At 42.6% G+C, this 13,280-nt stretch overlaps 1 protein-coding gene across 2 annotated transcripts in view; it reads right to left on the minus strand.

The window, feature by feature from the left end:
- Positions 1-1,952: 1,952 nt before the first annotated feature.
- PLCXD3 (phosphatidylinositol specific phospholipase C X domain containing 3) overlaps positions 1,953-13,280 on the minus strand; it is a 79,349-nt gene continuing 68,021 nt past the window's right edge. For both annotated transcript variants that reach the window (XM_026794604.2, XM_074533710.1), the window contains exon 3: positions 1,953-7,108. In XM_026794604.2, coding sequence (XP_026650405.2) covers positions 6,952-7,108 — 157 coding nt within the window. In that variant the 3' untranslated portion in view covers positions 1,953-6,951. The remainder of the gene's footprint in view (positions 7,109-13,280) is intronic.

Raw genomic sequence — 13,280 nt, forward strand, 5'->3', positions numbered from 1 at the left:
AATGCTCGCTGGGAATAATAAGGCTTCTGTACAGAGACCCTGAACAGTGTCAGGAGGCAGTGTGGCAATAACATGCTAAAAATCATCACCTAGATGATACTAAACTACTGATGACTGAGGCAGTCAAAAACTTAACTGTCCTGGCAAGCCCATATAATTTTTCTTTTTCTTTTTAAAATTGTGTTTTTAACCACGTATTTTTATTTTCAATAACAGTAATTACAAATAACTCCAGGATTCTGCTTTAAGGATCCCTGCTTCACAGCAAAACTAATTGCAGCTACTTGAGGATTTTTTTCCAATCAAACTGACCTCTGTAGGACCAAAGGCTGAAGGAGAAATTAGTACATGCAATCTTGCTGCAGAAACAAAAACCTCTAAGTGCACCTCCCTCTTAGGAGATACTCATTGGCCAAGGTGATGCCTCTTCAAGGGGATGTGTGTACATAACTCGGAACGTGGAGATAAACCATCCTGGGACATCAGATGAGGCCCACTTCCAGCTTTTAGCCCCACACACTTAACATCTTTTACAACCATGTGGACTGCTGTGATGCACTGAGGTTGACAAATATCTAAGATTTACAGCTGGCAGGTAACGGGATGTTATGCACAAATCCAGATAAGCAGCACTGAGCAGAGGCAAAGGAGAGAAGTGGGAAGATGCTGCATTTTAACTGGACAACTGAAGAGGCTCTGAAATCAGACTTGTGCCTTCCCTCAGTCCCTGTTCACGTGGATCTGACTGAAGCTGACCTCATACCAAACGTGCTGCTGGAGGGCAGGCACCCTACTCCAACCAGCCAGGCACAAGGTGGGCACTCGCTGTGTTTAGTTAGTTCCTCTATCCTAATTGCTCTTGGCATCAGGCATCCTAAACACAAACCATGAAGGGAAAAAGCCAGGTCTAGCTGTGGGAATAGTACAGGAATTGTACCTGTAGGCAATGTAGAGATTCCTAAGTAGGCCCTGCAGGGATAAAGAATTATTAGAGTCTTTTTATTTAAAGCTGCCACAATTCCTGAAAGCAGAATGCTGTATACATGGGCAGGCCAGGCCATGCTGATCAGCCTATGGCATTCACAATTTTTACATAAGGATTTTTTTTTGATAGGTCCAACCTACACTGGAGCAAAGTTCAAAGCTCTTCCTGCAAATTTAAAGCTATGTTCCAACAGAGGACATGAGCAGTATTGCATAGCATCCAGGCACTTTCTTAAAGCCAGGATATCCCCATCCTCCTATCATGACTATGTTCCAGAAGATGAATTTGAGGCCACTCAATTACATGATCACAATTCCTGCTGAGATCAGCAGGGGCTGTGTGTGTGCAGAAGTGATTTGATCTGTAACACACTGGAAACCATGTCTTTGCCACCTCGTACAGTCAAGGCAGTTGATCAGGCAAACATCCTATTCTGTATTTACAAATCTGTAAGTGAGCTCCAAGTAACTTCAAGTTTAACTCCTTCGTGCCAGAAAGTGAGGGAGTCAGCTCTATGGACAACCCTTGGTAACATCTGAAACAGAACCGATAATTATGAGATTTAACAATATTATCCTAATGCATTAAGGCAGGTCACATAACTGCCCTTTTCCTTTAGGATTAATTATTATTTCCTCATACACTGCAGACAATCCATAATCCCATTTACACACATATCTACGAAACACCAGCACAGTAAAAACTAAATAGACCACTGAACTCCAAATACTTGTAATCAGTACATTACACATACTATACAGCGTATTTTAACCTCATCATTGGGTAAACATATACAATTCAGAACAACATTGACTGTATGTAACACAGAAGCTACCACTGAGACATGGCAAATACATCATACACTATTAGCTTTTACTTCACTGAAAAGGAATTTAGAAGTTTGAAATGGTGTTACCTGAACTCTTGAAATCACCAAATGGCCTAATCAGTTGCTAATAACTAGTGCTTCATATACTAAATTGAGGATAAACAGCACTGGAACTGTGTTTTCAGGGCACTCTGCTTTTTTTTTTTATTTTGTGGAGTTAAGCTCCACATTTTTAAATTTCATTTGCAACACAGCCTATCATTACTACACAGTGACTCTCTGCTCACTCTCATCTCAGGGTAAAGGCTTAGTAACTACTTTGAAGTTAGTAGAAACTGTCTAGATTTGTATGAGTATGACAGAAAGATTGAGCCCAGCCACAGGATCATACATTCCCTCTCAGCCATGCATGCATATATATTTTTATGTATATATATACATGCTTACATTTAAAATAATGTTTTGAAATAGCAGGACCTAGAAAACCAGTAATGTATCCAACAGCAAAAGAATTCAAATAACCCATTAATTCTAAAACTATGTTCCTGTGGTCTGATTCCGATTCTCCCCTCACCATACAAGGCAGTAATTGCACTCCAGGAACCACCTCCTGTTTGGACTGGATTTCTGCAGGTTGGATCAGTATGGAACAAAGATATCTCAGCATGTGTAAACTGAAAAACGGAGCCAGGTGGGTTTACACAGCTGAGACATTCTGTTTGTGCAGCACAGTTGCCATTTTCCAAGTATGGGTGAAAAGAAAGGATTAAGAAATCACATGAAACTGCCAGAAAACAAGAGCACTCGATGTATACATGATGAACATAGTGAGGGGGAAAATAAGCAGAAGAAGGAAAAAAATGTTTTGGCAGTGAGTGACATGACAGTTTGAGTAAGTAGATGCTTATACAGATCAATAGTGTAGACAGGTGTTTTTCCTTGATGGGCTGATTACAGTCAACTAATTTCCCATGCAAGATTCCTCATAATACATATGAAGAAACCTTCCAAGTTCATGGGATCAGAAGAAGACATCTGACCCAACTCTGCAAGCACATTTCTGGTTGAAATCAAAGACAATTTTAGCTGCATATGGGTGGCAAAACTGGGCTCTTGAACGGTCCAGTTGTGCTGCATAGTACTTTCTGGCTTGTTCTTTTTTGGCAAGATCCCCAAACAACATCAACAGGGAGTGCATCTCTATCAGGACTTAGAGTTTTAGGCCCTCTCAGATGAAATCTTCAGAAGAGCATGGATAGTATATCCCCACATGCACTTTTTTCTTTTAGTTATTAAGGCAAGTTTGTTTACCTGTTCCTACCATAAAGTGCTGTGCTTCTCCAATAGAAAGATCGACAGCTAAATGAAAACATATTTTTTCTGACCAGAATTTAAGATTTTGCTAGCATTCTTCCCCATTAATGGACAAATGATAAATTTTGTCTATTATTGTTTCTTGTCAGAGGATTCTTTTTTGCTTTGCTTTTACTTTTTATTTATTTCCAAATGAGAATTAGAATAAAATTGACACTAAGCAAACATTTCATAACAATACTAACAAACTCTAGATAGCTCTATACTTATTCATATATACAGGCACATACACATACACTTTTTAAAATACAGCAAAGCATTTGCCTTGAGTACACCTCTGAGCAAGCGAAAAGCCTGGTGTGTCTGGTGTGTGTTTCAGCAGGGGTACCACCAGCAACCTGGTGCTGGTGCTCTTAGATGAAACAGAATTTCAGCCAGAATCAAAAAAAAAAAAAAAAAAAAAAAAGAAAAAAGAAAAAAAAAGGAAAAAAAAAAAAAAGAAATCCAATTTTCACTCCACCCAATGATTTGGATCACTTTACTGTATTAAAATTATAGATTAACTCTTTTGGCTATATTTGAGCAGCTGAAGAATCACAGGAGGAATCTGGAAACAACCAACTCCAGCTAAATGGAAAAGAGAGCACTTTACACTACACTGTCATTAAATAAGCAAACATTTTCATATTTTTATGTAGGACGCCCACATAAAAGTGGGCTCAAAATTTATTTTCATGTTTTATTTTATATATCTGTTACATAAATTTTACTGGGAGAGCCTATGGAAACCAGAAACAAAGACTATCAAGCCACTCAATAACTTGCTTAGTTGTGGGTGAAAACATTAAAGTCATACCCTTTGTTCAGCAAAACCATGACTTGTGACTCTAGGTAAATTTTCGACATGGTCTGGATGAAGTTTAAATGCCATAAAAAACCTAACTAGCTTAGATCACAGATTTCATTTGGGATGACTTGTACAGTCCTAACATATACAGAAGAGAATGCTACTGAAAGAGCCATCATGACTTCATAACAGCTGCATGGTTTTTTTCAAACAGATTTATAGTAGTCCTGTCCACAACCCCGAAGATCATTATGCAAGTGTACAAGGATGCATGTGTTATACATACACATTTAAAAGTGTCATTATACTACACATACACCTAAATTATTCTTTATTCTACACTCACATGTGCATACTCTTTTTCCAAGTACAAAACAGCAGGAAGTGTTCTTTTTATTTCACTCCCTAAACTAAAGCCAAGAAACCCCCTATAATGCTTGTTGCCTATCTGTTCAATATGGCAATTTCTGAATTCCTAAACTCTGATGGGAGACAGTAGTCATTATCATCTGACATAAAAGAGCAATGGACTCTATGATGCAATTCTCTCTTCTCACTCAACCAAAAGTTCTAGTAATATCAAGTGAAATTTGACCTTAATTCTATCCCATAAATCCTTGCAATATTTCAAACATTTCCTTGTGAGATGTAATAGCATCTATTGTTTTGTACAGATGAGATGTTTTATTTTCCAAAGTCGTGTGAGCGTCTGTTGATGTGTCCGGGAGATGAGACTGCCTGTATTTTATCCAGTTAGGTGTCATACAGTTGCAATGTCATACAGTTGCTCTCATTTTATAAATTACTGAATTTTCCATTTACTTTTTATATATGTTTTTTTAAAGCTAGGATGATCAGTGATTTTGTTGCTGGAACAGTGCCATTCAGTAGATTTTCAACCTTGTGTTATGCAGTATTGTATCCCACAGACAATTTAAGGACTATAGAGTACTGTCATTAGCTAGAATTGAACTACTGCATTCTTCAGTACAGGAACTTTTCACTGATGAAACTGGCACTGATTTTTTGTAATCAGTGGAAAAGTGTTCTGCTCATAGCTGCCTTAAAGAGAAGCTTAGACTGCATCTACTTTTAAGTGCAGTTTCAGTCTTGCAGAAATCAGGTTTCCACCACAGGACAAAATACTGCACATGTTAGAGTATGCACAACTCATCTTTTGCTAATCCATGCTAAACAAAGTCATTTCCATATTCAGGGCACGGGATCAGGCTCTTACATAAGATTAATTCTGGGGAGAAGTGGCACTCAAAGCTGGCCTACCTGTGTTCCTGATGGAACCAGGGAAAATATGGACCAGCAGCTGTCCCTTAGAGGCTCATATTGTGACCAGTGTTATTTAATATCTTCATTAATGATGCAGATGAGGACTCAAGTGCACCCTCAGCATATTTACAGGTAACACTAAGCTGAGCGGTGCTATTGACACACCTTCAGGATGGGATACCATCCAGATGAATGTGGACAAGCTCAAGAAGTGTGTCCATGGGAATTTCACATGGTTTAACAAAACTGAGTGCAGGGGCAGCCCCTGGTGCCAGCCCAGGCTGGGCATGAGCAGCCCCAGAGCAGCCGTGCCCAGAAGGGCTTGGGGTGCTGTGGGTGAGAGGCTGCACATGGCCCAGCCATGGCACTCCCAGCCCAGAGAGCCAAACGTGTCCTGGGCTGCACCCAGAGCCCCGTGGGCAGCAGGGCAGGGAGGAGATTCTGCCCCTCTGCTCTGCTCTGCTGAGACCCACCTGGAGCACTGCATCCAGCCCTGGGCTCCCAGCACAGCAGGGACAGGGACCGGCTGGAGCCAGCCCAGAGGAGGCCATGAAGTTGATTAGAGGGATGGAACAACTCTCCTATGAGGAAAGGCTGAGAGAATTGGGATTGTTCCATCTGGAGAAGAGAAGGCTTTGGGGTGACCTAATTTTGGCCATCCAGTACCTGATGGGAGTCTACAAGAAAGGTAAAGAGAGACTTTTTACAAGGGCTTGTAGCAACAGACAAGGGGGAGTGGCTACTGAGAGGGGGTTTAGATTAGATATTAGGAAAAAATTCTTTGCTGTGAGGGTGATGAGGCACTAGAACATGTTGCCAAGAGAAGCTGTGGATGCCCATGCCTGAAAATGTGTAAAGCAAGGCTTTGGATGGAGCTTGGAGCAACCTGGTCTAGTGAAAAGTGTCCTGCCAATGGCCAGAGTGTTAGAACTAAATAATCTTTAAGGTTCCAACCAAGGCCTTTCTGTGATTACAGAGTTAGGCCAGTATCACATACCTGCTGGCTTGACCTGAGGCAGAGACATTGGAAAACCCCCTTTTGAGAATGAAAAACAAGCAGGATTCCATCTGTGCTTTGTGCAAGCTACACAGTACATGATGTCTACTGTCCACTGATTATGGTACATAGCACGTCATGTTTACTGTCACTGATTATGCATGTGTTAGAAGCATGACTTTGGATTTACATCACAAAGGCGTTTAAACCAGCAGCTCATTGATAAATATGATCAGTTAAACCACCTAACAGATGAAATGTAGCAGCTTAAAATTTTTGTGCCAGATATACTGTCCTCAGTCTCCTGGTGCAATGCCCACACCATTGGGAATCCTGCTGTGAGCAGGAAGAGGACAATATATACATCCCCTTGCTCTGAAAACAACAAATTTCTTGGCACTGTTCATAACCACAGAAGACACATGAATCACATTTGGTACCTCATGGAGAACCAGTAAATGGCCTTCTTTTATCAAACACTGTAAACATGTTTAGTTTTGCTCTTCACACTAAACACAAATATGAAAAATGATCCTAAATGATGAAAACATTTCCCTTATGCCCACCCACTAAAGCCCTAAACACCTCAGTGTGTTACAAGGAGATGAGTGTTTTACAATAGAATCCTTTTAGAATACAATCTTTCTTTTTTTCCAAATTCTGAATAACGCAACAACACACATATCACAGTACTATCAAGTAGTGTCATCTTCACCTTCATCCAGAGAATAGTTGAGCTTTATGACTGTGCTGATAAAGTCACCAAGTTCTACAAAATCTGCAGTGATAATATTCACACCACTCTCTCCTGCCTTCTGAGTTCGGACCCACTCCATCATTGCAGGAAGAGCCCTGAGGAGAAAAGAGGAACAATAATTACTCATAAATCACTGAGACAAATGCATCAAGGCAGGATCTACTGACAGTGTCTCCCATCAATCTTACTTGGTTCCTAAGGCAAAGAAACCAAGTGAGACAAGACACAGGTGACTGCTCAAGCTTTTTGAAAATTCTTTTTAATTTTCATTCTCTGGGGAAATAATATGTTGACTCCATTTCAACTTCTCAGTGGAAAAGAATAGAAGGAAGATAATGCAGGCTTAGAGTAATTATTGATTTTGCCTAGGCACAAGGCAAAATTGGACCATGGACAAGATACTTTTTGATATCATCAAAATATGACTCCAAGGGATTTGCTTATGGGAAAAACAGTAACAGAGAGCTCAAGCCGTTTGCAAAGCATGCTTGACACGCACAAGGAAATGCTGAAAATGGTATTTTGAGGAACACAGAAACAACCATGATTCCTACTGTATAAGTACAGCATATACCAAAAACCCTTTCTTCACCAGTACTGATACCCAAGCCATGAATTAATTAGACTTAATCACAAACCAATGGTTGGTAACTGAAACAGAAAGCACCATAGTCATATCAACTCTTTTCTAAGATGGCAGATTTTAATTATGTCAGATCCTTAGCACAGGAATACTGGGGTCTAAAGGACATCTGCCTAACTGTGCTTCTGAATATAAAGAAATTTTTCTGACATTTTTCTGCACAAATACAAACTAACAATCACAAGAAACATCTGTGAGAAAAATAAAAGGCTCCTTAGTCCTGCTGAGGCTGTCAAGCAACAAAATCCAGGATTTAGGAGAAAGAAGTTAACAGAGTTCCAAAAAATAAGGTACACATTTTTCAGGGAAAGTGTATTTTTCAGAGAAAGGGCATTTTTCAGAGAAAGGGTAATTGACCATTGGTACAAAATCCCAATGACTGTGACAAACTCTGCAGCAGTCTTTAAATCAAGCCTGGGTATCGTTCCAAAATTATACTTTTGGTCAACCCCAAGCTGCTGAGTTAAATAAAAGAACCTAAAGTCTGGGCAGGACTGCAGTCAGTTTAGATGAACATTGTGTTCTCCCTTTGCTCTAAGATCTATAAATCTGTGGTTTCCCCTAAACCAGCATGTTGTGCAGCCTTTTTCACAGACACAAGGTACAAGGAAAATTTTGGTCTGAGAGTAATTTAAATTAAGGTGAACATATTGAACCTATATATTTTCTCACAAGCTTTATGAAAACTGGTCTAATGAAAACAGAACTATTAGCAGGCAGAGATTGTACTTGTCAGTGGCTACTAGAATCAGTCCATTTTAAAAATAATTTAATACGGAATAAAACCCAAACAGCTAAAATTATTCCTCTATGTGATTTCACAGAAGAATATCGAGGTTTTCTTTCACCAAAATGTACTTGAATCTACCGTAAGATCCACATATCAGCAATACATTTTATTTCAGTCATTGATTCAGTATGACTGAATCGCTTGTATGTATGCACACAGCTCATAAAACCAGACTCAAGCATTCTGCTGTGTATGAGCCCAGCCAGCACCTTCAGATGTAAGTTTATGTAATGCTGAAAAGCTGCACTCTGCACAACTGTAAGGGGACACAGGTCAGGCATTAAATACCTGGCAATGCCTGGGCTGCTTGGAAAGATCTGCAATCAGCCAGAACCAGGACAGATCTCAGCAGAACAGCACAGACCACCAAGGTGACAAAAGGCAGCTCACAGCAGCTGTGAACTCCACTGAATCTTCATATGTGAAAGGTACTGCTGAACTCTGCTCAAAGATACAAGGTCAAACCTACGAGATGGCAATATGCTGATTTTGTCTTTAATACCAGTTAGAGGTTTAAAGGTCAACTCATTCATTGCAGGCAGGCAGAAATCAATCCTTCCTTCCTTCCTTCCTTCCTTCCTTCCTTCCTTCCTTCCTTCCTTCCTTCCTTCCTTCCTTCCTTCCTTCCTTCCTTCCTTCCTTCCTTCCTTCCTTCCTTCCTTCCTTCCTTCCTTCCTTCCTTCCGCCACTTCCTTCCTTCCGCCACTTCCTTCCTTCCTTCCTTCCGCCACTTCCGCCACTTCCGCCACTTCCGCCACTTCCTTCCGCCACTTCCTGCCGCCACTTCCTTCCTTCCTTCCTTCCTTCCTTCCTTCCTTCCTTCCTTCCTTCCTTCCTTCCTTCCTTCCTTCCTTCCTTCCTTCCTTCCTTCCTTCCTTCCTTCCGCCACTTCCTTCCTTCCGCCACTTCCTTCCTTCCTTCCGCCACTTCCTTCCTTCCGCCACTTCCTTCCTTCCGCCACTTCCTTCCTTCCTTCCGCCACTTCCTTCCTTCCGCCACTTCCTTCCTTCCGCCACTTCCTTCCGCCACTTCCTTCCTTCCGCCACTTACTTCCTTCCTTCCTTCCTTCCTTCCTTCCTTCCTTCCTTCTTCCGCCACTTCCTTCCTTCCTTCCTTCCTTCCTTCCTTCCTTCCTTCCTTCCTTCCTTCCTTCCTTCCTTCCTTCCTTCCTTCCTTCCTTCCTTCCTTCCTTCCTTCCTTCCTTCCTTCCTTCCTTCCTTCCTTCCTTCCGCCACTTCCTTCCGCCACTTCCTTCCGCCACTTCCTTCCGCCACTTCCTTCCTTCCGCCACTTCCTTCCTTCCGCCACTTCCTTCCGCCACTTCCTTCCGCCACTTCCTTCCTTCCGCCACTTCCTTCCTTCCTTCCGCCACTTCCTTCCTTCCTTTCCTTCCTTCGTTCCCTCCTTCCCTCCTTCCTTCCTTCCTTCCTTCCTTCCTTCCTTCCTTCCTTCCTTCCTTCCTTCCTTCCTTCCTTCCTTCCTTCCTTCCTTCCGCCCCTTCCGCCACTTCCGCCCCTTCCGCCACTTCCGCCACTTCCTTCCGCCACTTCCTTCCGCCACTTCCTTCCTTCCGCCACTTCCTTCCTTCCTTCCTTCCGCCACTTCCTTCCTTCCTTCCTTCCTTCCTTCCTTCCTTCCTTCCTTCCTTCCTTCCTTCCTTCCTTCCTTCCTTCCTTCCTTCCTTCCTTCCTTCCTTCCTTCCGCCACTTCCTTCCGCCACTTCCTTCCGCCACTTCCTTCCGCCACTTCCTTCCGCCACTTCCTTCCGCCACTTCCTTCCTTCCGCCACTTCCTTCCTTCCTTCCGCCACTTCCTTCTGCCACTTCCTTCCGCCACTTTCTTCCGCCACTTCCTTCCGCCACTTCCTTCCGCCACTTCCTTCCTTCCTTCCGCCACTTCCTTCCTTCCTTCCGCCACTTCCTTCCTTCCGCCACTTCCTTCCGCCACTTCCTTCCGCCACTTCCTTCCGCCACTTCCTTCCGCCACTTCCTTCCTTCCCTCCTTCCTTCCTTCTCTCCCTCCCTCCCTCCTTGATAACCTTGGTATTTTACTCTCCATTGAGGCATAATTAACTCATTTTGGTGTCTTTTACTTGTTCTGAAGCTGGTTCTGATGTCATTCTTTCTTAACAGCTTACAGTTTGCTGTCCATACACTTACCCATATCGACCAAAATACTGTTTTCCTTTTCCTGATGTGTTCTTAGTAAGTCAGACTCCACCCAAAAGTCATGCCTCCTTTTGATCAGTGCTTTATCCTACAATCAGCCTGCCTTGCCATTTCATCCACAGCTGGCTTTGTTAGTTGAATGGGTTATTTTTGTTTTACTGATATTTCATACAGGACACAGTTGCATGACCCTCTGCTGGTACGTAAATTGCTAGATAAAGTCACGGAAACCTTTTGTTCATGAGACTAGAAAGCATTTAAAGATAAGTCAGAAATGAATCACATTATCAAACAAAAAGCTTATTTGCATAGCAATGCCAAATAACACAATCCTATTTAAAAAAAAGACAGCTGAAGAAAACATTCCACTGACCTTAAAGATTTGTTGTCGACTCTATAGCTCTCTTTAGTGTGCCTCCCACAGCTGGTACAGTCCAGCCCTTATGGCCATTCCCAGTTCTCACAAGGAATAATTTCTAACCCCTCTGGGTTCCAAAGCCGTGTCACCCAGAGCCACATGCACAGAAGGTGCTGCTTGTCCTTGCACAGAGCCAGGGAGGAGAACAGGCGTGCTCCTCCACAAGAGCTGTGCCAGGAGAAAGAGAGGAGTCCTCTCCTCTTACCTCTCTTCCTGTTTTCATTCTGCTGCAGTTCCTCTGACCTGGGCTGGAGTTGGCCAGATCTGATCCTGCCAGGCCAGTGCAGCACTGCTCCACAAACCAGCATTTGAAGTCAATTAGTTTTTCCACATCCCTGGTGGAAGCAGAGGGGTTAATGGAAACAGTTGCCTAGGGAGGGCAAAGACACAAGGCTGGGGGGCTTGAGTACTGGCAGGGAAGGAGGTGAATGGCATGTTACCTTGATTTGACTATGAATGGAGATCAGGAATTTTCTGGCCTGAAGGGATGTGTGGAGTATCTCATTTCCTTTCACAAACTGGAAACGAGGAAACGCCAGACAGCTGGCCCTCACTGCCAGGATGGTGGGAGTGAAGCCAGTGACTGACTGATGTGGAAGGACCTCATGGCAAGGGCTGTGGGCCAGCCCTAGCCACCACCACTGCACCTCCACAGAAGCAGACAGATCCACCACCAGTGGTGCCCAGCAGCCTTCTGGAGCAGCATTTCCACCTGCCAAAGTCTGCATGAGAAGGGGGAGAGTAGAGATCTGGGTGATAGGGACCTATCTATGCTGGACAATCAAAGTCACACAGAGGTGCTTGATGTGGCTGCATTTCTTCTGAGATCTAAGTTTATATCTCAGGTGGCACCTCACTAGGTTAGTCAGAGGTACTCATAACTTGGGCATGACCTGGGTATCAAGATGGTTCACACCATGACTGCAAGCATGCCCTACCTCACCACTCTCAGCTGTTTTGTTATTTTTGAGGGGCCATATACTTGCTCATACAGCATTGCTACAGCAGTTTTCACTTACAATCCAGTAAAATCTAGGCTCAGCTTTGACACTTATTTTATTACCTCTATTTTCCCTGTTCTGCTTGCTTGCTTGTATAAACAGAAATATGCACATATTTAAGTTTTTCTCGTCTTTCAGGAACCATTTTCTAATGCATTAGAGATCTGCTGAGAAATACTGACCTCAACTACAAAACAGGCATAGCCCTTTTTAACGTTACTGAATATTCAAGACCTCTTTCTTCTTTTTTTTTTTTTAATCTATCAAAGCTCTCAAGTGACTTCAATGGCATTGAATTTTGTTCAAAAATAATAATTAAGCATTCAAGTTGCTTCAGTTCAAGCAGTTAAATCATGACTCCCATTAAAAGCTTTCAGAAAGAAAATATGACCTAATTATTTGTATTAAGATTTGCTTTTAAAAAACTGTTCTTAGGCTATTTTAGTTCCAGAAGAGGGTTGGTTATTTGGTATTTCTAATGCCTGAGTCATGAAAGCCCGACAGTGTGACAGAAGACTAATGACAGCAGTGCTGTAAGACAGGACCTCCCATGGCGGAACAGCCGCTCCTCTCTGCAGAGCTTTCACAGGAGAGGAGAAGGAAAAGCAACTTCACAAACACAAAACAGAATGGCCATTCACTATTTAATGAGAGTTTGATCACTAAAGGCAGAGAACACGTTTTCTTCTGGAGTGCAGGGAGTCAGTACAACCTAATCCACAGTGAGAAATTGGTCCCATTCACGTGGTGCGATGCTGCCGAGCATTAAGTGCCCATTCCCAGTAACACCAGTGAGAACTGCAGCAGGTCTCCATGCCCAGGGCAAAGTGACATGTGGCATTTCTTCCCTCTCCAGTGAAGCACACACCCTGTTCCCTGCAGCCTTTTGCAAATAGGTGTTATGGCTGAACAAAACCAGCACCCCTTTGCAGGAGGCTGTGCTTACATAAGCCTGACTGAGAGTTCCTATATTCCTTGATTTCCCTGCTCTCCATTCAATTTTACCACTGTCTGCAGCAACACTGAATTCTAGAGCCATAATTCAGCATATGGTCACCTTGGCTTTTCAAGGATACTGAGAATTCATTGCTCCAGTGGGAGCAGTGGATTTCCTGTGTGTCACTGAAGCATGAAATCACAACTGGAAAGAACTTTGAAAAGTCATCCAAGTTCATGCAGACCACCTTGAACGGGATCAGCTGCACTAAGATCAGTGATACAAATCACTCCTGGTTCAGTTTAATCTA

Source organism: Zonotrichia albicollis, chromosome Z, assembly GCF_047830755.1.
Source record: "Zonotrichia albicollis isolate bZonAlb1 chromosome Z, bZonAlb1.hap1, whole genome shotgun sequence".
In the NCBI taxonomy this organism is placed as follows: Eukaryota; Metazoa; Chordata; class Aves; order Passeriformes; family Passerellidae; genus Zonotrichia; species Zonotrichia albicollis.